Genomic DNA, 23,476 nt, shown 5'->3' with positions numbered 1-23,476 from the left:
GAATAATGCTGCACTGAACATGGGAGTGCAAATATCACTTTGAAATCCTGATTTGAATTCCTTTGCATATATACCCAGAATCTGGAGCTGGGATTGCTGGATCATATAGTAATTCTATTTTCTAATTTTTTGAGGAACCTCCATATTATTTTCCATAGCAGTTGTACCATTTTACATTTCCACCGACAGCCAGGCAGTCCAAATGCAAAAGTTAGAATTTTTGTTATTTGTTTCCCAATTAATATGTTAGAAAAAGTAAAACTACTACATGATTCTCATGAAAATTTCAGGCATTGTTAGAATTTACTGAGGTTTATGGGAAGAGATTTCTAGAATATGTCATATCACAGCAAAAAATAAATAAATAAATAACCCCACATTTTGCCACTCCAAACCAAAATATCCACTGAAAGCTATATACTACTCAGCTCTCCTCTCATCATTAGCAACTACTGTTTTGAATTTCTGAAGTAAAATTGATTTGTTTCATGCTAAATTCTTTAGCTCAGTCTTCTGTAGTCAGCCATGAAATGAGGGTGTGAAGGTCCACATCACATGACTTATCATAAAGTATTCTGTTCTCCCACTTGGAATGTACTCCAGGGAAGTCCAGTTGAAAATATACAGTAGTGACGTGCTGAGGACATGAGAATATAACTCCCCTAATCAACTTAACTAGGGAACATTTCTTGATAGTTAATAGGAAAATGAGTAGATATGAAATCCCCGGGCCTGAGATATTAGAGCATCAGCATTCAAGGATCACACTCGAAACAGAATGAAGCTTCTGTCTTGTGGCAAGAAGCTTCAAATACTTGGTGATTGAGGCTCAGGAAGCTCTGATTATTATTTTATGCTATAGTAGTTAATAAAATATTTAAAATCAATAAACTATTATTTGATTACTGGTGAAAAACCTCTAGCATGATTCCCAAAGCTCATGTGAAATAAAATACAAAATCAAGCAAACATTCTGAAGTTTTGCATCGATACAGGTGTTTCTTTTTTTACATTAAACCAAAACCCAGGAAACTTTGCTGAGAGGAAGGAGGTGGGCATAAAGAAGAGGGAATTTGGGAGGTTGAGGGTAAGATATAGCATTACAACATTTTCTATGCTATAAGTGGATGACTTCAGGGATTAAAAAAAAGAAATAAATAATTAGAAACTGAGGCATACTTCAATATCTACCAATCCAGAGATGCAACGGATAATAATTACAGCAATAATAAAGCACCTCAAAATATTTGTTTCTTCTTTCATCTTGGTTCATCTTGACACTTTATCTGTTTGAGAAATATCATTCTTTGGATAACTGTTCATTTTGGTAATTTCTATGTTCCTGAAAACTTTTCTGCTACAACTATAGAACATTTCCTTAAAATTGTTTAATATACATGTGTTGAGAGTAGAAATGGAGAATTAGACTCAATTTCTCCCTTTCAACTTTCCTCACAATCTAAAAGTTTAATAAAATCTCTAAATTCTTTCTTTTAAATATCTCTAACTCTTAACCCGTATCATAGGCCCATTGCCACATATTTATACACTAAGATTTAAAATGTATAAATAGTTTATGGCAATACCCCCTTACCTGTCCCCCTGACACTAAAACAGCCCCTACTGAGTGTCATTTCCAAGAGTAATCTCTCTAATAAAAGAGGTAAACATTAAATTTTTTACACTTTCCATGATTTCTCCCTCTGGTTGGAAATGCCAAGACTACAAACTCAAAATAACCTGGGCTGCATAACTGTATCCTGGACATACTGACTCAGAAGCACTAAGCATGATAACTTGAAATTTCAGTTATTAAACTATCTGCATGATAACTTGAAATTTCAGTTTTTAAACTTTCTAGGTGATTTGTACAAACAAAACCTTTGAAAATTACTGATATAGTAGATTTAAAGCCAAAAGACTTTTCTGGTGAACAGGTCCCTATATGTTTTGACCCTTCAACCTCTTCTACCTTCATCAGCACTTCAAGTATAAGTTGTACCACTTTCTCAATTGGTCAAATATTTAAGTGTTATCCTATACCAAGTTGTAAAGACTATTAATAACATATATTTAATAAACAATGATGTATGGGTTATGTTTCTCCTACTTTACATATGGAGAAACTAAGGCATAAGAAGTTTACATAGTCTATGCAGTATCCCAGAGAGTGTGTGGTAAAACTTTTACTGAAACTAGCTGAATATCTCAAAGCTCTTTTCTAACCATTAGATTTACTAATTCTCCAAATGCATGTGGTTATCTAACACCTGTCTTATTTGCATATATTTGTATCTCAGTCATCTTTCCTTATGTATATTTTTAGCCTCAGCATAATTATTACTTTCTCCTGAAAAGCCTCCCTTATCTCCAAAATTCCATAGACACCATCCAATCTGCCCCATAATATTTTTGTAGTCCTTTATTGCAAGACTAATTGCATATTGTCTAGCAATACAGTCATGTGCCACATAACTACATTTCGGTCAGTGGATCACTTCTGCACTTGAATGTTTATAGCAGCACAATTCACAATTGCAAAGATGTGGAAACAACCTCAGTGCCCATCAATACACAAGCTGATTAATAAAATGTGGTATATGTATACTCAGCCATAAAAAATGGTGAATTACCTCTTGTATTTTCCTGGATGGAGCCAGAGCCCATTATACTAAGTGAAGTATCACAAGAATGGAAAAACAAGCAACACATGTACTCACAAATTGGTATTAAGTGATCAACACTTATGTGCACATATGGTAGCAACATTCATTAGATGTTGGGCAAGTTGGCGGGGGGAGACGGGGATGAGTATTTTCACACATAATGGACGTGGTGCAGACTGTCTGGGGTATGGACATGCTTGTAGCTCTGACTCCAGGGGGGGGGCAAAGACAATATACGTAACCTAAACATTTGCACCCCCGTAATATGCTGAAATAAAAAAAATAAAGAAAAAAAGACTACATTGTTCACAAGTACACCTATGATGATGGAGACAAGAAAACTCATTTTTTTTCTTCATCCAGCTCTTTATATGAATTACCTCATACATTTTTGTTGTCTGTTTGGAAAAATGAAATAAATTAAATGTTTAGTCAATGACTTGCAGCCATAAATCTCAAAAAAAAATAATTGCTATATGTTTTACTGTTAAAGAGTTTATGAAAGAAAATACGAAAATGATCACTATTTTGACAAAAAGCAAAAGCAAAGGAATACAATTTTCATAATTACCTGACACTTTTCACCATTTCTACATAAATTTGTTGAATGTATCATTTCAATGCCTATCTCAAAATGCATCAATTATAAACTCAACACATCTCAATGCCTCTGTATTATTTGTGAACTAGTGGTTTATTCATTATTTCCTGCTTTCTTTCCTTTCCTTTTTCAAATATTCTCAACTTTCAATTCTATTAATGATCAGCTCTTCTGGGATTAAATGCTGTATGCTGTATGTCCATATTTATACCTTTGAAGAAAATATGGAGAAATTATTAAATATCAAATTTGTGCTACATATATGTGTATACATAGTATATGAGTATATATTTTTCTTCTCATGAAACTTGCATCTTTCAATGCAGAATATTTAGAAATGAATATGTTAAAATTATTTAATCCCAGATTTTCAAATATTTATTTTTTTGGTTCATAAATATTTTCTCAATGAGAAGATGTCATATAAACAATTATAAACCGAGATTTAACAAAAGTGAATGATACAGTGATGGGAAGTAGTCAAAAGGTAATAAATGCAATTTTTAGCAAATATTGCTATGACATTAGTCATGCAGCACGGGAAGGGTTACCCTAAATTCAAAGAAGCAATTCAGGGTATAAAACTCTTCATAGGTTCTTAATATTGTCCATTTCAGAAGACTATAAAGTTGTACTAGAAATCCAAAGCAGTGTTTTTGACCATCTCTTTGTGGTATAATAAGAACTCTTTTCTGAGTTGCCAAAATTTAAAGGATATAAGCATGCCAATTCTCCTGAAGATAGGTCCAGAATTTCTAAAAGAAAAATATGGTCTTGTACAATATGGAAGAATCAAATTCTAAATCAAACTTTCATACATCCAATCTCAAATGTTGTCTATATGCCTCATTTATATCAATAATTATGTTTTTATACTTTCTTATCAATATTTGTAAAAAGACCAATATCAATGATTTATCTATATCTTTTAATGATGCTTCACCTTGGCACTCTCTGTTTACTTAATAAATTCCCATGAGCCAACAAGAAAGACACAGATAAAATAAGTCCAATTCCATTTATATAACACACATAGAGAGGGACATTCCTTATTTTCTACTGTTCAAGGTAGCATTTGCAGGAAAACATAACATTCTCTGAAGGCTAAGAGAAATACTACATAGATTTTAAGGATATATAATCATAGGGTTACAAAATATTTATTTAAAATGTTTGCATAAATGCAAAGGTAAATGTTTTAACAAGTGTTTATTACATGGAAAGAGGAAAATGGAAGAGTACTTTACTAGTTAATCTAGATATAACTGTGTTTATAAATGGATCTTGCATGAGAGAGGGAAAGTAAAAATTAACTGTAATATAACAAAATGCTTCAACGATTTTATAAAATCAGGAATTAAGGGTATGTGGGTCAAATATTATAGAAACAAGAAGAGCTATAATTCCTGAAAGCCATGAAAAAGTTAAATCACCACACCTGTTTTGAGAGTACAAAGAAAACCAAATAAACTGGCAAGTGGATTTGCCAGCTCTGAAATTACATGACTATTTAAGAAAGCTAGATGCTAGAATTTCAGACTAAATTATCAAGAAGAACCAGGAAGTAAGTAAATTTATTACTCTTAAATACAATACGTATGATTCTACTTTATATGTTTTAAAATATTATTTGCACATGATTGTGGACTTACAATGCTTATAATTTTAAAAATTAAATAATTGTTTATTATTAAGAAAATGTTATTCCCAGTAAATGTTATTTTGACAGTTTACTTGTTCATTTGCTATAGCAATATCACAAATACAAAAGCTGAATTTCACTTTGCATGAATTCAAATGTTTTTACACAATGATTTGTTTTAGCAACAGAAATTTCCCTTTCTTGTTCTTCTAGCTTTTTTTGCTAGAAGAGGGGAAAAAAATGAGGCACGGAGGATAATAGCATCAATCAAACCCTTCAGTAATCTAGGAGAGAATGCCAACAAAACATAGCCATGGATAACATGTATTTTCAAAAGAGATGATTACTATGGTGATTGGTTGTTTAACCTTGTGAAAGTTTCCTAGACTTCGTCAGACCCAGTTTCTCAAAATATCACGTTTTACGGTCAATCTAAATAAACTCTGTAAATTTTCAAATTCTGTATTTAGATTATGCTACATTACAGGTTCCTTTTTATCATATTGAGGAAAGGGAAAAAATCCATTAGAATACTTTCATATGTTTTAAATATTTTTAAAAACAATTAGAAGCTCAATTTTGAAAAAACATTAGAACTAGCTTCTGTGTATATGCTAACACCAGAATTTTTTATCCATGGCCTGTAATAGTGTATTTTCAATGAAAAGAGATTGATTTTTAACGTCAGATAATATTTTTTACTTGAATGAAAGGTAGAATACGAATTGAAGAGAGGTGCTGATAGAAAGCACATGAGTTTTTTAAATATTTCATAGATTGTTCATAATTATACATGCTTTTAAAATGTTATATCCTATCCTCAATAGTGTTTTATTTTTTGTTTATAATTCTATAGGGGGGAACATACATTTTCTGTTCTAAAAGGGGAAAAATAAAGATCAGCAATGAAAAACCACACAGTACCCATAGAATTCATTCTTCTAGGGCTGTCAGATGACCCGGAGCTTCAGATTGTGATTTTTCTCTTTTTAATTATCATGTATGTATTAAGCATCACTGGAAACTTGACCATCATCATTCTCACCTTGGTGGACTCCCATCTACAGACTCCTATGTATTTCTTCCTCAGGAACTTCTCTGTATTAGAAGTAACCTTTACAACTGTCTGTATCCCTAGATTTCTGGGCACAATTATCACCAGAGACAAAACTATTTCCTACAATAGTTGTACAGCTCAGTTGTTTTTCTTCATCTTCATGGGTATAACCGAATTTTACCTTCTAACTGCCATGTCCTATGATCGTTACGTAGCCATCTGCAAACCCCTGCACTACACAACCATCATGAACAAGAGAGTCTGCATATTGCTTGTCTTTTGCGCTTGGTTGGCAGGATTCTTAAATATCTTCCCACTAGTTATTCTTTTTCTCCAGTTAGATTACTGTGGCTCCAATGTCATTGATCACTTTACCTGTGACTACTTCCCCCTATTACAATTATCCTGCTCAGACACATGGCTCCTAGAAGTGATTGGCTTTTACTCTGCAATAGTGATTCTGCTTTTCACTTTGGCATTAATCATTCTATCCTACATGCTCATCATTAGGACAATTTTGAAACTTCCTTCTGCTAGTCAGAGAAAAAAGGCATTTTCTACATGCTCCTCTCACATGATTGTCATCTCCATTTCTTATGGAAGCTGCATATTTATGTATGCTAATCCCTCTGCAAAAGAAAAAGCATCCATGATCAAAGGAGTAGCTATTCTCAATACTTCTGTTGCTCCTATGCTGAATCCATTTATATACACCCTGCGAAACCAGCAAGTGAAGCAAGCCTTTAAGGACACCATCCAAAAGGTTATGTTTTTCTCTAGTAAATGAAAGAAAAAAGAATAAAGTTTTTATTAATGCTTTCTATTATGCGTAATATACAGGTGGTTTTTTTTTTTGATTTTCATATTAAAGTTTTCCCCACATTGTATTCAATAAATTTGATAAAGCTGAATATTTTGGCATAATTTTCCGAACGTTAAACTGTTCTATTCATGTGTATTTGGATGAAGTGAAAAATCCTAGTTAACGATTATGATTTTGAATAGGAGTGGTCTGTTTTGGAAGAGACATAGGGCAGTTAGTTTGATGGAGAGAATATCAGGATAGATACAAACTTTAGAACATTTCATTCTTACCAGGTAATAGAAATGAATGCTTTTAGGAAATTCAATTCTATTTTCATTTCTGTGAATTCAAATAACCACAATCACTAGTGGGTGGGAAAAATATAAATATCCACTTCAATATTTGAAAATGTTAGAAAGTTGTATGTATTCAAATTATTATACTAATGATATTAATTATGGTAATAATGAGTAGTAATAGGAGAGCAGAAGATGAAGATTTTCAGCAATGACTATATTGCAGATATATTCCAATAATATTCTATGTATTGTCTCATTTAATTCTGCCAACAACTTTATGAAGTATCAAAAATTATTATTGTTTTTGGGTCAGAGGTAATCTTTAGGTATATTAAATAACTCTAAAAGTTAAAACAAAAACAGAGAGAAGAGAAATTGTAAAATATATCAAGGAAAATACATGAAATTTTGATAAGCTGATGAGAGTTTAGTTTTGTGGAGAACTAAAATTTAATCTGAGAGTCTGGAAATACCTTTAGAGTATTTGGAAGAAGAGAAGAGAAATAACATCTCTTATCATAATATTCTACACACTGTACTTTGTATTAGGCAAGTCATATGCAAAATGTATTATATAAAACTTCTTAGTATTATTCACTCTGTCATTTGTAATAATTTGTTAATAGAAATTTATATTAAATACTAGCATTGTTAAAGGACTTTCTAATGTATGATTAACTCATTCTGGTTATACTTATTAATAATTATCTTATGACAGGTGTTGAGGATGTAGTGATGAAAAATATGTTTTTTTCCTTAAATTTTTCTCAAATTCTAGTGAGCAGAATAAATAATATCTAATTAAAATTTAATTTAATAAATGCAACAAATTGAATCTAAACAGCCTTTAAACCAGGTAATATCATCATTGACAAAGATATAGAATGTCAGTTTTCCTGCCTTTTCTCTTAGTAGAATAATGATCAATCATCATAATTGCTAAATGTGGGTTTATTTTAGCCCTAAAAATCACACACGCATTTGAAAAAAAATGTGATAGCTTTGGCTATCACCTTAGTTTTCACTCTTATGCTTTTATGTCTTTCTTGATAATCCCGTGTGTCATAAAAAAAAACATTATTTCTTAATTAAAAAGAGTTACTAGGAATAAGGTTATGAAGATCTTCAAACAGGGACAAAATTCTCCTCCATATCTCTTTCTGCCTCCAATCTGTATTATGAATCATAGATTGTTCTTCTACTCACTTTGATCCACGTATTAATACCACTGAGACAGGGAACTGCCAGGCAATGCTTCAGGCATTTCTTTAGGCATTGCTCAACTGTGCAGGCATTGCCTAACTGAGTCAGAGAGTCTTTAACAAAGTTCCAGTTACCCTGATCAAAACAACATGGTGGCAGGACTAGTTCCAATTGGTTAGAACCAAGACAGTGGAGAAATCTACTGCTTCTTGACCTTATAGCTTTATTATACTATTATTACCATAAAATTACCATGAACATTTCTAAGGAAACCTCCTACTCTGATCATGAACCTGATGCCATGACACTTCCAGTTTGACCATATTTAGTCAAAAGGAGGGTGTCACCCTAATTCCAGGAAAACACTAAGGCCTTTCCAAGAAATAATGTGAATATTCCTCCTCTTGTTTAGCCTATAATTAAGCCTTTGCTTAAATAGAGGGGCTAAAGGAACCATGGGGCCTGTTTCTTTAGTCCTCCACTGGGAAAACTAGCCTCTACTCTGGGGAGCAGTAGATTTTCTATACTTTCTGATTAAAACTTGCTTTCACTTTATACAGTTGGCTCACTCCTGAATTCTTTCTTGCATGAAGCCAAGGACTCACTAAGACTTCAAGTGATTCCCAGCATTGGGAGTCACTTTCTTGTGTCACCACTGCATGTCTATTATTCTCCCAGGTCTATCTGAAAGAAGTTATGTTACCAAGTACACCCTAGATTTCTAGAAGATGCCAAACTATTTCAAGTATTTTTATTTTACATCCAGGAAACACTGAGGTTTTTTTCTCAATTGAAGTCCATGCACAAAATGAACAGGAAAATCAAAACAATTACTATTATACATATTGAACATTTTAAGATATTATCTGGAAAGTAATAAAATAAGAGATTATGCATATACTATTTTTTAACTCAATATCTCTGTGTGTATATTTATACTTTTCTATAACTAGAATAAGAATCTTCCAGGTATAAACTCTTTATAATTTTTATATAATCATGAAAATTCAATCATATGTTAGTCTAAAAATTTGTTTTAAAGCAACTAGGTTGTAAGTATGTGGTAGCAATTTGGGTTAAGAGAATAATACCATCTTCACGATATGGGACTTCAGATAAACAGTTAAAAAGGTATACATCTACATATAGAATTAATTTTTTTTTATAAAAGCATATACCAAGCATCATGTCAATGTAAAGATGGGGCTGCTTACAAGGTCTGAATTATACAGGAAGGATTTCCACTTAATATAATAAATGTAATTAAATGGATATTCTCAGCAAAGAGAATCATAATTGCAAATAACACAGAGCTGTAAAAGTGAGGGAAGAGGCCCATGGTGAATTATGAGAAAATAAATAGAAAGCAAAAAATAGCAATTACTTCCTTTTCATGCTTTTCATGGAAGAACTAATTTTATTGATTCAATTTATTATGCAAAGCAAAATATCCTGTAAAACAAACACTTTTATTATGTGAATGTTATGTCTTAAATTATGTTAAATGTTTTATCTATTCCTCTGAGGTTCCTTTAAGTGGGTATTTTTTCTCCTAAAGAATGAGGCATAGAGAGTCACAGGAAATAATCATATATAATCAGTACATATCAAAATAGTGATTTAAATAAGGTCTATGACCCAGCAACTCAGCTATTGTACCAACTTTTTGTGGAGGGTAGAAATCTTGCAAAATAAAAACATACAAGTGAAATGTAGAATTTCAGAATTAAACATAATTGTGGTGCACTTTAAGTGTATTCCATTTTCCTTCATGTCTATGGGAAATATTCTGTCATTTTTGAATTAAACACTGAATTATCCACACCACCAACCTCACCTGTAGCTGTAGAATACATGATTCATAATTCATTATCTCACTCATAGATATTACTTAGTAATTCTCCATCAGTCTGCTTTGAGACACAGTAAACCTTTGTATCCTAAAATACTTACAGCTCTTTAGTATTCATCATGCCCTACATCTCTCTCTGATATCAAGTTGCTTGTACCAAAGTTCCCAAGCCCAAGTTGCCTTTTTTCTTTATCTATATAATTGGACCTTCATTGCTATATTTTATAGTCACATAGGATCACATAAGCATCTTGGAATGGTTCAGTATGCTTACCCATATGACAGCAATTTACACAATGTACTGGAAATTTATTTTTCTTGACTATCTCTACTAATGGACTATGAGCATTTTTAAAGCAAAATGAACATTTTGTTCATTATTCCCTAACAAAGAATTTAATGTAGTGCAGTCATTCAATAAATTTTTTTAATTAATCAACAAATGAATGGAAGTCTCAAAATGCCTACTTCCTATTTACATTATTAATATCTTCTGCCTTTAGATTAGCATTGCTCTTCTCTGTCATCCTCTTTGAACAACTTTTTATATCCAGGTTTTCTAGGACTCCTTGTTTTTCAGAACCATGTATTAATATATAAATCACAACAAGAGAAGGGAATCAAAGGCATCCAAATGGGGGCAGAAGAGATCAAACTATCACTCTTTGCTGATGATATATCTAATATTTAAAAAACCCCAAAGATTCTGCCAAGAGGCTACTGAATTGATAAATAAATTCAGCAAAGTCTCAGGTTACAAAATCAATGTACACAAATCGGTAGCATTCCTATACACCAACAACAGTCAAACTGAGAACCAAATCAAAGACTCAAAACCCTTCACAATAACAATAAAGAAAATAAAATACCTAGGAATATATTTAACTAAGGAGGTGACAGATCTCTACAGGGAGAACTATGAAACACTAAGGAAGGATAGCAGAGGATATAAACAGATGGAAAACCATACCATGCTCGTGAATTGGCAGAATCAACATTGTTAAAATGTCTATACTACCCAAAGTGATCAACAGATTCATTGCAATCCTTATTAAAATACCAGCATCATTTTTTACAAATCTATAAAAAATAATTCTAAGCTTTATATGGAACCAAAGAAGACCCCGGATAGCTAAAGTGACCTTAAGCAAAAAGAACAAATTGGGAGGCATCAATCTACCCAGACCTCAAGCTATACTACAAGGCTATAGTAGCCAAAACTGAATGATACTGGCACAAGAAAAGAGGCATAGACCAATGAAATGGAACAGAGAACCCAGATATAAAATCATCCTCATATAGCCATTCAATATTTGACAAAATAGACAAAAACATACACTGGGGAAAAGAATCCCTATTCAATAAATGGTGCTGGGAAAACTGGATAGCCATATATAGACTATAACAGGATTCACACCTCTCACCTTTCACAAAAATCAACTCACAATGGACAACAGACTTACACCTAAAGCATGAAACCATAAGAATTCTAGAAGAAAACATTGGAAAAACTCTTATAGACATCAGCCTAGGCAAAAAAATTGTGAAGAAGACCCCAAAAGCAATCACAGCATCAACAAAATAAATAAATTGGACCTGATCAAATTAAAAAGCTTCTGCACAGCCGAAGAAACTATCACTAGAGCAAATAGACTACCTATAGAATGAGAAATATATTTGCATGCTATATAACTGATAAAGGGCTGATAACTAGGATCTATACAGCACTCAGGAAGATCAGCAAGAAAAAAATCAAACGATCCATTAAAAAGCGGACAAAGGACATGAACAGAAGCTTTTCAAAAGAAGATAGACTAATGGCCAACAAACATATGCAAAAATGCTCAACATCTCTAATCATCAGGGAAATGCAAATCAAAACCACAAGGAGATATCATTTAACTCCAATAAGAATGGCTTCTATCAAAAAATCCCAAAACAAATGTTGGTGTAGATGCAGAGAGATAGGAGCACTTACATACTGTTGGTGGGACTGCAAACTAGTAGAACCTCTGTGGAAAGTAGTATGAAGATACCTCAAAGAAGTAAAAGTAGAACTACCATTCGATCCAACAATCCCACTACTGGGCATCTTCCCAAAGGGAAAAAGACATTTTATATTGCACTAGAATGTTTATAGCCACACAATTCACAATTGTAAGGATGTGGAAGCAACCCAAGTGCCTAGTACCAATAAAATGTGGTATATGTATACCATGGAGTAGTACTTAGCCACAAAAAACAACGGTGAACTAACACCTCTTATATTATCTTGGATAGAGCTGGACCCCATTGTTCTAAGTGAGGTATCACAAGAATGGAAAAACAAGCACCACATATACTCACCATCAAATTTGTACTAACTGATCAACACTTATATGCACATATGGAAGTAACATTCATCGGGGGTCAGACAGGTTGGCAGGGGAAGGAGGGTATGGATATATTCATATCTAATGGGTGTGGTGCGCACTATCTAGGTGATGGACCTAGATAGTGCGCACACACCTGTAGCTCTGACTTGGGCAGGGCAAAAGCAATATATGTAACCTAAACATTTGTATCTCTGTAATATTCTGAAACAAAAAAAATAAAAAAGAGAATAAATAAAGAAGTTGGTCCCATATGATTATAATGCCATATTTTTACTGTATCTTTTATGTTTAGATATTTTTACATACACAAATGTTTACCATTGTGTTACAATTGCCTATAATATTTAGTACAGTAATATCCTGTACAGGTTTGTGGCCTAGGAGCAGTGGGCTTTACTATTTAGCCTAAGTGTATCATAGGCTATACCACCTAGGTTTGTGTAAGTACAGTCTATGATGTTTGCACAATGAAATTGCCTAATGAATGATGCATTTCTAAGAAGTAGTTCCATAACTAAGTGATGCTTGACTACATTCGGTTTATCTGTTTACATCCGTTAAGCAAGGAAAGCTTTTTAAAAGTAAGGATTGAACCCTTCATAAATTTCAGAATAAGATAGATGTAAAAAAATATGTATATATAGTGAATTGATTAACAAATTACATAAAGCAAGTTACACAAGACACATTTTATTCAAAGTCATGGTTTCTGGAAACTGATATGCCATAAAGAGATGTTATTTTAAGTTTGGATTAAGGAATTGAAGGAAGTTATTGTAGCAGTGTGAAATGTTTCATAAGAAAGAATCGAATGTTAAGGGTAGAACTGAATTAGAAAATTCTTCAAGAGAATCTCTTACATCAGATAACTGATGAGGTAGAAAAACATGATTAAAACAAATATATGAAACATGTTTTTCCAGTTTTTGTGGTAAGGATGCAATTCATATCATAGTCTTAAAACATTTTTTTTTATTTCAGCTTATTATGGGGGTACAAAAGCTTAGGTTATATATATATTGCCCATGTCCCGCCCATCCCCCTGAGTCAGAGCTTCAAGCGTGTCCATTCCCCAGACAGTGTGCCTGGCACTCACCATGTAGTTATACCTCCATTCCCTCCCCCCATCCCCCACCTCCCTGAGTCACAAGCATGACCATTCCCCAGACAGTGCGCAACGCACTCATCATGTAAGCATACACCCATCCCCTCCCCCCACCCCCTGCCTCAGTGTGATATCCAGTTGGTATAATGTGCATTTAGGTGATGATCAGGGAAACCAATTTTCTGGTGAGTACATGTGATGCTTGTTTTTCCATTCTTGGGATACGTCACTTAATATAATGGGTTCCAACTCTCTCCAGGAGAACCAAAGAGATGTCGTATCACCGTTATTTCTTATAGCTGAGTAATACTCCATGGTATACATATACCACAATTTACTAATCCATTCATGAATTGATGGGCATTTGGGTTGTTTCCACATCTTTGCAATTGTGAATTGTGCTGCTGTAAACATACCATGCTTGTGGATCGGAAGAATCAACATTGTTAAAATGTCTATATTACCCAAAGTGATACAGATTCAATGCAATCCCTATTAAATTACCAACATCATTTTTCACAGATATAGAAAAAATAATTTTACACTTTGTATGGAATCAGAGAAGACCCCGTATAGCAAAAGCAATTTTAAGCAATAAAAACAAAATGGGAGGTATTAATTTGCCAGACGTCAAACCATACTACAAGGCTGTGGTTCTTAAAACTGCCTGGTATTGGCACAAGTGCAGGGACACAGATCAGTGGAACAGAACAGAAAATCCAAATATAAAACCATCCTCATATAGCCATCTAATCTTTGACAAAGCAGACAAAAACATACTCTGGGGAAAAGATTCCTTGTTTAATAAACGGTGCTGGGAAAATTGGATAGCCACATGTAGAAGACTGAAACAGGACCCACAGCTTTCACCTCTCACAAAAATCAAATCACAGTGGATAACAGATTTAAACCTTAAATGGGAAACGATTAAAATTCTAGAAGAAAATGTAGGAAAGACTCTTACAGACATTGGTCTAGGCAAAGAATTTATGAAGAAAACCCCGAAGGCAATCACAGCAACAACAAAAATAAATGAATGGGACCTGATTAAATTAAAAAGCTTCTGCACAGCCAAAGAAACAGTCACGAGAATAAACAGACAACCTACAGAATGGGAAAAAATTTTTGCATACTACACATCAGATAAAGGACTGATAACAAGAATCTATTTTGGAACTCAAGAAAATCAGCAAGAAAAAATCAAACAACCCTATCAAAAAGTGGGCAAACGACATGAATAGAAATTTTTCAAAAGAAGATATAAGAATGGCTAACAAACATATGAAAAAATGCTCAACATCTCTAATCATCAGGGAAATGCAAATCAAAACCACAATGAGATATCACTGAACTCCAGTGAGAATGGCCTTTATCAAAAAGTCCCAAAACAACACATGTTGACGTGGATGCGGAGAGACAGGAACACTCATACACTGCTGGTGGGACTGCAAACTAGTGCAATCCCTGTGGAAAGCATTATGGAGATACCTTAAACAAATTCAAGTAGACCTACCATTCGATCCAGCAATCCCATTATTGGGCATCTACCCAAAGGAACAAAAGTCATTCTATGACAAAGACACCTGTACCTGAATATTTAAAACATTTTTTTTGAGAAACACAAATTCTTCTGTAATACATCCCAGAAGACTTCTTTCACCTGCTGGTTCCTTAGAGTATAAATGAAAGGATTTAATAAAGGAGCAATTGAGGTATACAGCAAAGCTACACCTTTGGACACAGTCACTCTTTCTTTTGCAGATGGTTTAATATACATAAAGATACAGCTACCATAAGTCATGGAGACAACGATCATGTGGGAAGTACAGGTGGAAAAAGCTTTGGTCCTTTGTTGTGCCGATGGGAATTTCAGAATGGTCTTAATGATGCAAGTGTAAGAGAGAATCACTAATACCAATGTGACCACAAGTGTCACCACAGCTAAGATGAAAGACATCAATTCCAGGACATGTGTATCTGTGCAGGAGATTTGCAGGATAGGAGAAGTTTCACACATAAAGTGATCAATTATTTTGGAAGCACAGAAATCCAGCTTGAGTCCCATGACTAATGGGGGAAAGATAATTAGGAATCCAGTTACCCAAGAGCTAAGTACGAGTTGGTAGCATACTTTGCTGCTCATAATGATTGGGTAATGCAGTGGTTTGCAGATAGCAACATAGCGGTCATAGGACATGGCAGCCAGGAGGTAAAACTCAGTAACTCCCAGTAGAAGGATAAAGAATAATTGAGCTGCACAATTATTGTAAGAAATGGTTTTGTCTCTAGTAACAATGGTTATCAAGAATCTGGGAATACACACTGTTGTAAATATGATTTCCAAAAAGGAGAAATTACAGAGGAAGAAATACATTGGAGTCTTGAGACGGGGATCTAGCAGGGTAAGGAGGATGATGATTAAGTTCCCCATCAGGCTCAGCAAGTAGTTGAGAAACAGAAACAGGAAAATCACAATTTGCAATTGGGGATCATCTGTCAATCCCAACAGAATGAACTCTATTTCCATTGTTTGGTTCTTCATTTCTCTTTTGTGAGCTTTATCTAGTCTATGTAGAAAAATAAAAACAAAATTAGTTTCCTAAAGCAGAAAAAGAAATATGTTTTCAAACTTATTCATATGCAAATGATTTCTCCAGCCTAAAATTGCAGATGATCTCTTCTCTGGAAGGCTTAGGAAAAAATAAATAAATAAATAATAGGGAAAAAAAATTGCAGATGACACATAATTACATGCCATAGGTTAACTCAAAATTCCTTCTAATCTATTAGTTCACTTTATAATATTCCTCACAAATTTCCCTCTAGAAATAGAATAACATATGTATATTTGGTTAATATGCATTTTAGCTTGTCACTCCTAGGTGAACCCTGCATGTATAATTTAAATAAAATCATATTACTTAAAATTTATTTTTCTATTATTTTTATCATACCTGTGCAAATTGCACTAAGCTGGTTTGTCTTTTTAGACTGAGTATCAGGATAATGTTTGAAAACCAAGATTTAGACTTACATTATAATTCCCGTGCTGGTCAATGACTAAGGCAGTATTGATTTCCAATAAGTAGTTAGAGATTCAAGTTTCAGTTGTTTTGAAGTTTTCTCTGTACTGATAGTATACCATTATTATTATTAATTTTCTTGATTGGCTTTCCAGTATTCAAATGGACAGTAATTTACCAGCATATAAGACAAATAAAACAAAGAAAAACATGACAAACACAAACATATTATAAATTTTAATTGAAAATATTGTATATTCTTTTCAATTAGCCTTCTTGAAATGTGGCTAATTTGGCTCTGTATCATTAATTGTATGAATGTATTAATGTATTCATATTTTGCTTTACTTCTTTCATATTCTTTATATTGACTATCCCAGAAAAAATATTACTTCCTATCCTTTCTACATATAAGAATTCTATTTAGTCCCAAGTTATACGACCCTTGTTATAGTAAACATGTCAGTCTATTTCATTTTATGCATTATGTGTGGACTTTTAAATGAAATAGATTACTAAAGAACTCTATTTGTTGGCTTTTTCTGCATTTATCTTATTAATATTGCTATATTTTCCATGTATTACTTTATTAAACTGGTTTGGATAAAAATATCACTAACATTTTGCATATATAATGTGATTTTCTGTAACAGCTATTAGTGAATAGATTTAATGTTTTTAAATGACAACTGTAGACTTGCAGGCTTTGGTTCCTAAGTGGTTGCAAGCTTTTATTGTAAAAATAAGTATTTGTGCCCTTGTTATCTTTAATATTCGCATTTTTGCTCTACTTCTGATTTGAAAAGTTTTCTAGGAATTAGTCAATTTCTACACCATGTGGGTCTAACAAACTGCTGTAGAACTCTTATCTCAAATTCTAGAATAGAGTTGCTCAGTATGTTTTCCACATCACTTCACCCAGAGATATACATAATTCACAAAGACAATCAGAGAAAATAGAGCATAGAAGCAACAGCATATGAGTAAAATAGGTCACAATGCCTATTAGCACATAACCATAAAATTAATTACCCATTTAAAAAAGATTGGTAAAATACAAAACTTCAGTAGTCAAATTTAACTCCCTGAATTGGATTTACTGTGCACTTGCCTTAATTTCTGATTTTGGGTTAAGTTTAAAGTATAGTTGACTTACCGTTTTGGATCTATTATTCACTTCCCTCTGTGTGCATGGAAGAGATATATGCTAACATAATTAATGACAATGTTACTCATTTTTATGACCATATTTTATTATGCAATGGAGAGATTTGCTACCAATAATTTTTGTGGAGAGAGGCAACGTGTACGTATTGTGTTTCGGTAAAGAATTTCCACATTTCCTCAAATTCATACTCACTATGAAACTTGGGACTCAGGTATTAATAATTTCAAAGGACATCCATCTTCCATTCACAGTAAGTTGAACTTTGTAAAATTTTATTCTTACAATTGAGATTGCCATCACTCAAAACCTCAAAGTAGATATATATTCTTTAAAACGAAATAAGATAAAAATTGGAAAATGAAAAATAAAATTAGGAAATCATCTGATGAAAAATAAACAACTCTTCCAAGAAAGAAATATATTGCCAACTGTACACTTATAAAATGCTGCAGTTTTATCATTGTCTACTTACTACAGACTCAAGAGAATCTATTGAAATAAAATAACATTTTCTCTGGGGATCAAAGTTACAAAAGCACTAATTGTTGGCAATAAAATACATCACTGTAAATAAAAAGTCAAAGAGAAAGTATCCCAGAGGAGTATTACAAGTGATTTAGAAAAAATCAGGGAAATATTTAACAGGAACATCAGCAGTTAACTGTCTGGGGCAACATTGGAAATTCTCAAGCTGGTTTTACACATAAATGGAATAAACTACTGATACATAAAAAACACAAATTAATCTTAAAAACAATATACCAAGTGAAAGAAGCAGACACAAAGTGGTTTGTAATCACACAAAAATAGTATATGATTCCATTTATATGATTCTGGAAAAGACTGAACTATAGGGACAGAAATCTGATCTGTGGTTCCAGAGGCCAAGAGTGAGAAGAACGTATTGGCTACAGAAGTGTATGTACACAATGGAATATTATTTAGCCATTAAAAAGAAGGAAATTTTGTCATTTGCAGAAACATGGATGGATCTGGAGGACATTATTTTAAGTGAAATAAACCAGGCACAGAAAGACCAAAAAAAAAAGTGTCATAAAGGAACATTTTAGGATGATAAAAATGTCTTATACCTTGATTGTGGTGGTGGTTGTATGACTACATATGTCTGGAAAAGTTCATCAACATATGTACCAGAAAAGGTGAACTTCATCCTTAAATTCAACCTCAATCATCATTCCATTAAAATTGTTTGGATATCACTTGCCTCTTTTTATTTTAACAGACTATTTAAAAGACTACTTAGGTCTGCACTGCTCAATAAGATATAAGATAGCTACTAACCACATGTGGATACACATGCACACACACAGATGAGTATGTAGAAACATATATATATATATATACATGTATGTACATGTATGTGTACATGTATCTATATATAGTTGTACATGAGTAGATGGATAATGCTACAAGAAATATGGAGGTGCAGATATAAATTTGAAATACTGATTTCAGTTCTTTTGAACATATACCTAGAAGTGGGACTGCTGGATCTTATGGTAGTTCTATCTTTAATTTGTTTTTCCTTGTGGCTGCGCTGTTTTACAGCCCACCAACAGTGTACAAGAGTTCTAATTTTTCCACACCATCACCAACATTATTATCCTTTGTTTTGTTAATAATGGTAACCCTAACAGGTGTTAGGTGATGACTCATTGTTGTTTTTATCTATATAGTCTGAAAATTTATGATGCTGAAGACTTTGTCAATTACCTGTTGGCCATTGTCTATTTTCTTTGGGGAAATGTATACCCAAGATCTTTACCCATTTTTAAACTGGGTTATTTAGAGATTTTTTTCTATTGAGTTGTAGGAGTTCCTTACATATTTTGGAAATTAACCCCTTAGCAGGGCTTTATGGTTTACAAATATCTCTTCTCCAGATCCATAGGTTGCCTTTTTATCCTGTTTATTGTTTGCTTTGCTGAGCAGAAGATTTTTAGTTTGGTGCAATCTTACTTGTCCATTTTTTATTTTGGTGCCTGTGCCCTCAGTGTCATACCCAAGAAATCATTGCCAAGACCAGTCTCATCAAGATATCCTCCATATTTTCTTCTACAAGTTTTATAATTTTAGGTTTTATGTTATTTAATTCATTTTGAGTTGATTTTTGTGTATTGTGTAAGAAAAGTGGCTAATATTATTCTTTTCTATGTGGATATATAGTTTTCCCAACACCATTTGTTGAAGAGACTATCTTTTCCACATTGTGTGGTTTTGGCATGCTTTTAAAATATGAATTGACTGTATATCTGTAGATTTAATTCTGGGCTTTCTATTCTGTTTTGGTTGTCTACATGTTTGGTTTTATGCCAGTTCGACACTCTTTTAATTACTTTAGCTTTGTAAGATATTTTAAAATCAGGAAATGTGATGCCTCCAGCTTTGTTTCTCTTTTTCAAGTGTTTTGGCTGCTTGGGGTCCTCTGTGGTTCCCCATCAATTTTAGTTATTTTTTCTATTTCTGTAAAAAATGTCATTGTAATTTTGATAGAGTTTGCTTTGAATCTGTTAATCAGTTTGAGTTAGTATGGATACTTTAACAATATCAAATATTCTAATCCATGAGCATGGAATATCTCTCTAATTACTTGTGTCTTCTTAAATTTCATTTGTCAATGTTTCATACTTTTTAGTTAACAAGATTGTTAACTTCTTAGTTAAATTTATTCTTAATTATTTTATTCTTTTTGTGAAGCTATTGTAATGGAATTGTTTAATTAATTCCCTTTTTAGAACACTTGTTTTTTAGTGTACAAAGTGCAACTGATTTTTGTACACTGATTTTGTATCTGGTTATTAGTCTAACAGGTTTTTTATTGAGAGGGAGGAGTGTTTAGGATCTTCTATATATAAGATCATGTCATCTCTAATACCAGTAATATATAAATGTTTTGATATTGATGGCTGCATTGTGGTTTTGTAGAATATTCTTTTTGTAGTAAATATGCATTAGTGTATTAAGCAGGAGACAGGGCATTTCAAATTACTCAGGAATACAAGTTTCTTGTTGTATTTTTGTAATTTTTCTTTAAGTTTTATATTGTTTCAAAATAAATCAGAAGCATTTATGTACTGACACCTCCCCAATTTGGGGGTAACAATCAAATTAATGAAATCCTAATATATTTTGTAATGGCAGAAAAAGAGTTTCCTATTTGGGGTAAACCCTTTTACCAGTAGAATTTTTCCTTCTTGTTGGCATTTTGTATGGAGTTTAAATAATTTCTAACTTTTTTGGCGGGGACAATGTCCCTTTAGCTTTGCACATAAAGAAATTCACAATGGTTTTAATTTACTTCTTTCTTTGTTTTGTTTTGTTTTCTTTGTTTTACTTAACGTATACACCCTAAACACCAGTCTCCAGAGGGCATTTTTTCCTTCTTTTTATTTCAACTAATTCCCTTGAGTCACTTCAAATGATAAAACTAAGCAAAATTATAAAACTGGAGCTATTATTAATGTGCAATTGGAAACAGCAATTCTTTGTTATAAAATCTGGGTTCCTTTTATCTGAGAGATTTCCCAAAACATTTTTATTTTGCTTAGAGCATCACATTTCTATTTAGAATTTTTATAAATAAAATGTTTATCTAGGTTTAAATATTTAAGAAAAACATAGTATATGAATCTTATCTGGTATGAAAGAGGATTCTAATTGAACTGTAATATCTGGGTCCTATGATTTCAGTAAGTGTGAGTGGAAGTGGTAAGTACTAACAGATGCATATAATATGCAGAATGCAACTCTTCTCTGAAAGCTACTCAAGAAAAGTATTGTAATTAAATTTCCTTTTGGAATAATTGAATATTTTATAACATTATAAAAGTGAGAATATTTACCATTTATTATTTGGCTTTTCTTTCTACCATATTCTCATAGGGGAAAAATTATACCAATATATACTGTACATATTATGTCAATTGTAATTCAGAGTAAATATCTATATCATAATGAAAGCAATTCTTCAGTAAAAGCTAAGTAATTTCCACTGATATGTGAATTGTCATATTTTTTCTATTTTCATATAAATGCAATATTTAATACTTTCTGATTATATAGAAACAAGTTTAATGCAACTGATTATGAGAAGAATGATGTATTTGAAATCAGAGAAAAATAATAAAGGAAACAAGATGAAGAAATAGTGGAGAAGACTACATTATTGCAAAATAATTAATGACATATGTTAGAAAATTTTAATCATAGAGAAAATACGTAACGGTTAATATTTTTATATGTTCTTTTAAAATATTTTAAAAATATTTTGTTGAGCTAGGCATTTTTGAATAATCCCTGTAAATGGACACTGGCAGAATTGTCTAGATATTTTTCAATACATTATTAAATATACACAGAAAATATGTTCCCAGTAATACTTATATTCTCTCTATTTAGAACATTTAAGAAGAATTCATTTGGAAATGATCAGCCAAAATTTAAATTACCTTTAAAGTTTAAAAGATAAGAAAAGAAAGAATTTACTATTGTTATAAAGATAACGTTGGCTTAAATGAACAGTCAATGAGAAGATGCTTAGGTTGATCTCTGCTATAATTTTAAGTATCATCTGCCTTATCAAACTGAAAACAGCCTTTTCAACTTGTTTACATTTCTGAACTTGTTTTTCCTGTGTCTGTAGCTTTTAAAAATCCTGTTGTTTCTGCTTTTGGGGTTCTTTTCCTTTGTTTATTTAATAGGACTCAAATCTGAAATGATGAACCAGTCAAAGGAGATAAAGTTCCTTCTGCTGGGATTGACAGATGACCCACAACTGCAAATTGTGATTTTTATATTTCTCTTTCTAAACTACATTTTGAGTGTGATGGGGAACTTATCTATCATCCTCCTTACCCTGCTAGATCTCCGCCTCAAGACTCCAATGTATTTCTTCCTCCGAAATTTCTCCTTCTTGGAAATCTCATTGACAACCATCTGTATTCCCAGATTCCTGATAACCATAGTGACTAAAAACAAGATCATTTCCTATAATGGTTGTGCAGCTCAGTTATTCTTTTTCCTCTTATTAGGAGTCACCGAATTTTATCTACTTGCGGCCATATCTTTTGATCGTTATGTAGCTATCTGCAAACCCCTACATTACCCGATCATTATGAGCAACAAAGTGTGCTACCTACTTGTACTCAGTTCATGGACAGCTGGCTTTTTTATTACCTTTCCACCTTTGATCTTGGGACTGAAGCTGAAATTCTGTGCCTCCAAAGTAATTGATCATTTCATATGTGACACATCCCCTTTGCTGCAGATTTCTTGCACAGACACTCATTTACTAGAGCTGATTTCGTTTGTCTCAGCTGCTGTAACACTGGTTGTCACCTTGTTGTTAGTGATTCTTTCCTACACATGTATTATCAAAACCATTCTAAAAATCCCCTCTGCTCAGAAAAGAACAAAGGCTTTTTCTACTTGTTCTTCTCACATGATTGTAGTCTCCCTTACTTATGGCAGCTGTATCTTTATTTATATGAAGCCATCAGCAAAGGAAAGGGTGACTTTATCTAAAGGTATAGCAGTTATTTATACCTCTGTTGCCCCTCTATTAAACCCTTTCATTTACACTTTAAGGAACCAGCAGGTGAAACAAGCCTTCAAGGACACACTCCAAAAGATTTTCTTTTCTATTTTAAAAAATGAAGAA

At 32.7% G+C, this 23,476-nt stretch overlaps 3 protein-coding genes across 3 annotated transcripts; 2 read left to right on the top strand and 1 right to left on the bottom strand.

Annotated features, from left to right (window-relative positions):
• The first annotated feature begins 5,772 nt into the window (after positions 1-5,772).
• On the top strand, positions 5,773-6,753 carry LOC123639703 (olfactory receptor 6C3-like). The gene has a single exon (XM_045553763.1). The coding sequence runs from the start codon at positions 5,815-5,817 to the stop codon at positions 6,751-6,753; it is 939 nt and encodes a 312-aa protein (XP_045409719.1). The 5' UTR covers positions 5,773-5,814.
• Positions 6,754-15,202: 8,449 nt separating this feature from the next.
• LOC123639696 (olfactory receptor 6C6) lies at positions 15,203-16,147 on the bottom strand. The gene has a single exon (XM_045553754.1). It carries the CDS (start codon positions 16,145-16,147, stop codon positions 15,203-15,205), a length of 945 nt encoding a protein of 314 aa, XP_045409710.1.
• A 6,384-nt stretch (positions 16,148-22,531) lies between these two features.
• Positions 22,532-23,476, top strand: LOC123639697 (olfactory receptor 6C6-like; the record flags this gene model as incomplete). The annotated part of the gene is made up of 1 exon (XM_045553755.1): positions 22,532-23,476. A coding segment is annotated over exon 1 (945 nt), but the record flags the coding sequence as incomplete, so codon positions are not given.

The sequence above is a fragment of the Lemur catta genome, chromosome 6 (assembly GCF_020740605.2).
Source record: "Lemur catta isolate mLemCat1 chromosome 6, mLemCat1.pri, whole genome shotgun sequence".
NCBI lineage: Eukaryota > Metazoa > Chordata > Mammalia > Primates > Lemuridae > Lemur > Lemur catta.
The sequence above is the reverse complement of the archived record's forward strand: the minus strand, read 5'-3'. Positions and strand labels throughout refer to the sequence as shown.

Bases quoted from the DNA above. Each gene is read 5' to 3' on its own strand.
- LOC123639703 (XM_045553763.1), top strand. From the start codon at position 5,815: ATGAAAAACCACACAGTACCCATAGAATTCATTCTTCTAGGGCTGTCA.
- LOC123639696 (XM_045553754.1), bottom strand. From the start codon at position 16,147: ATGAAGAACCAAACAATGGAAATAGAGTTCATTCTGTTGGGATTGACA.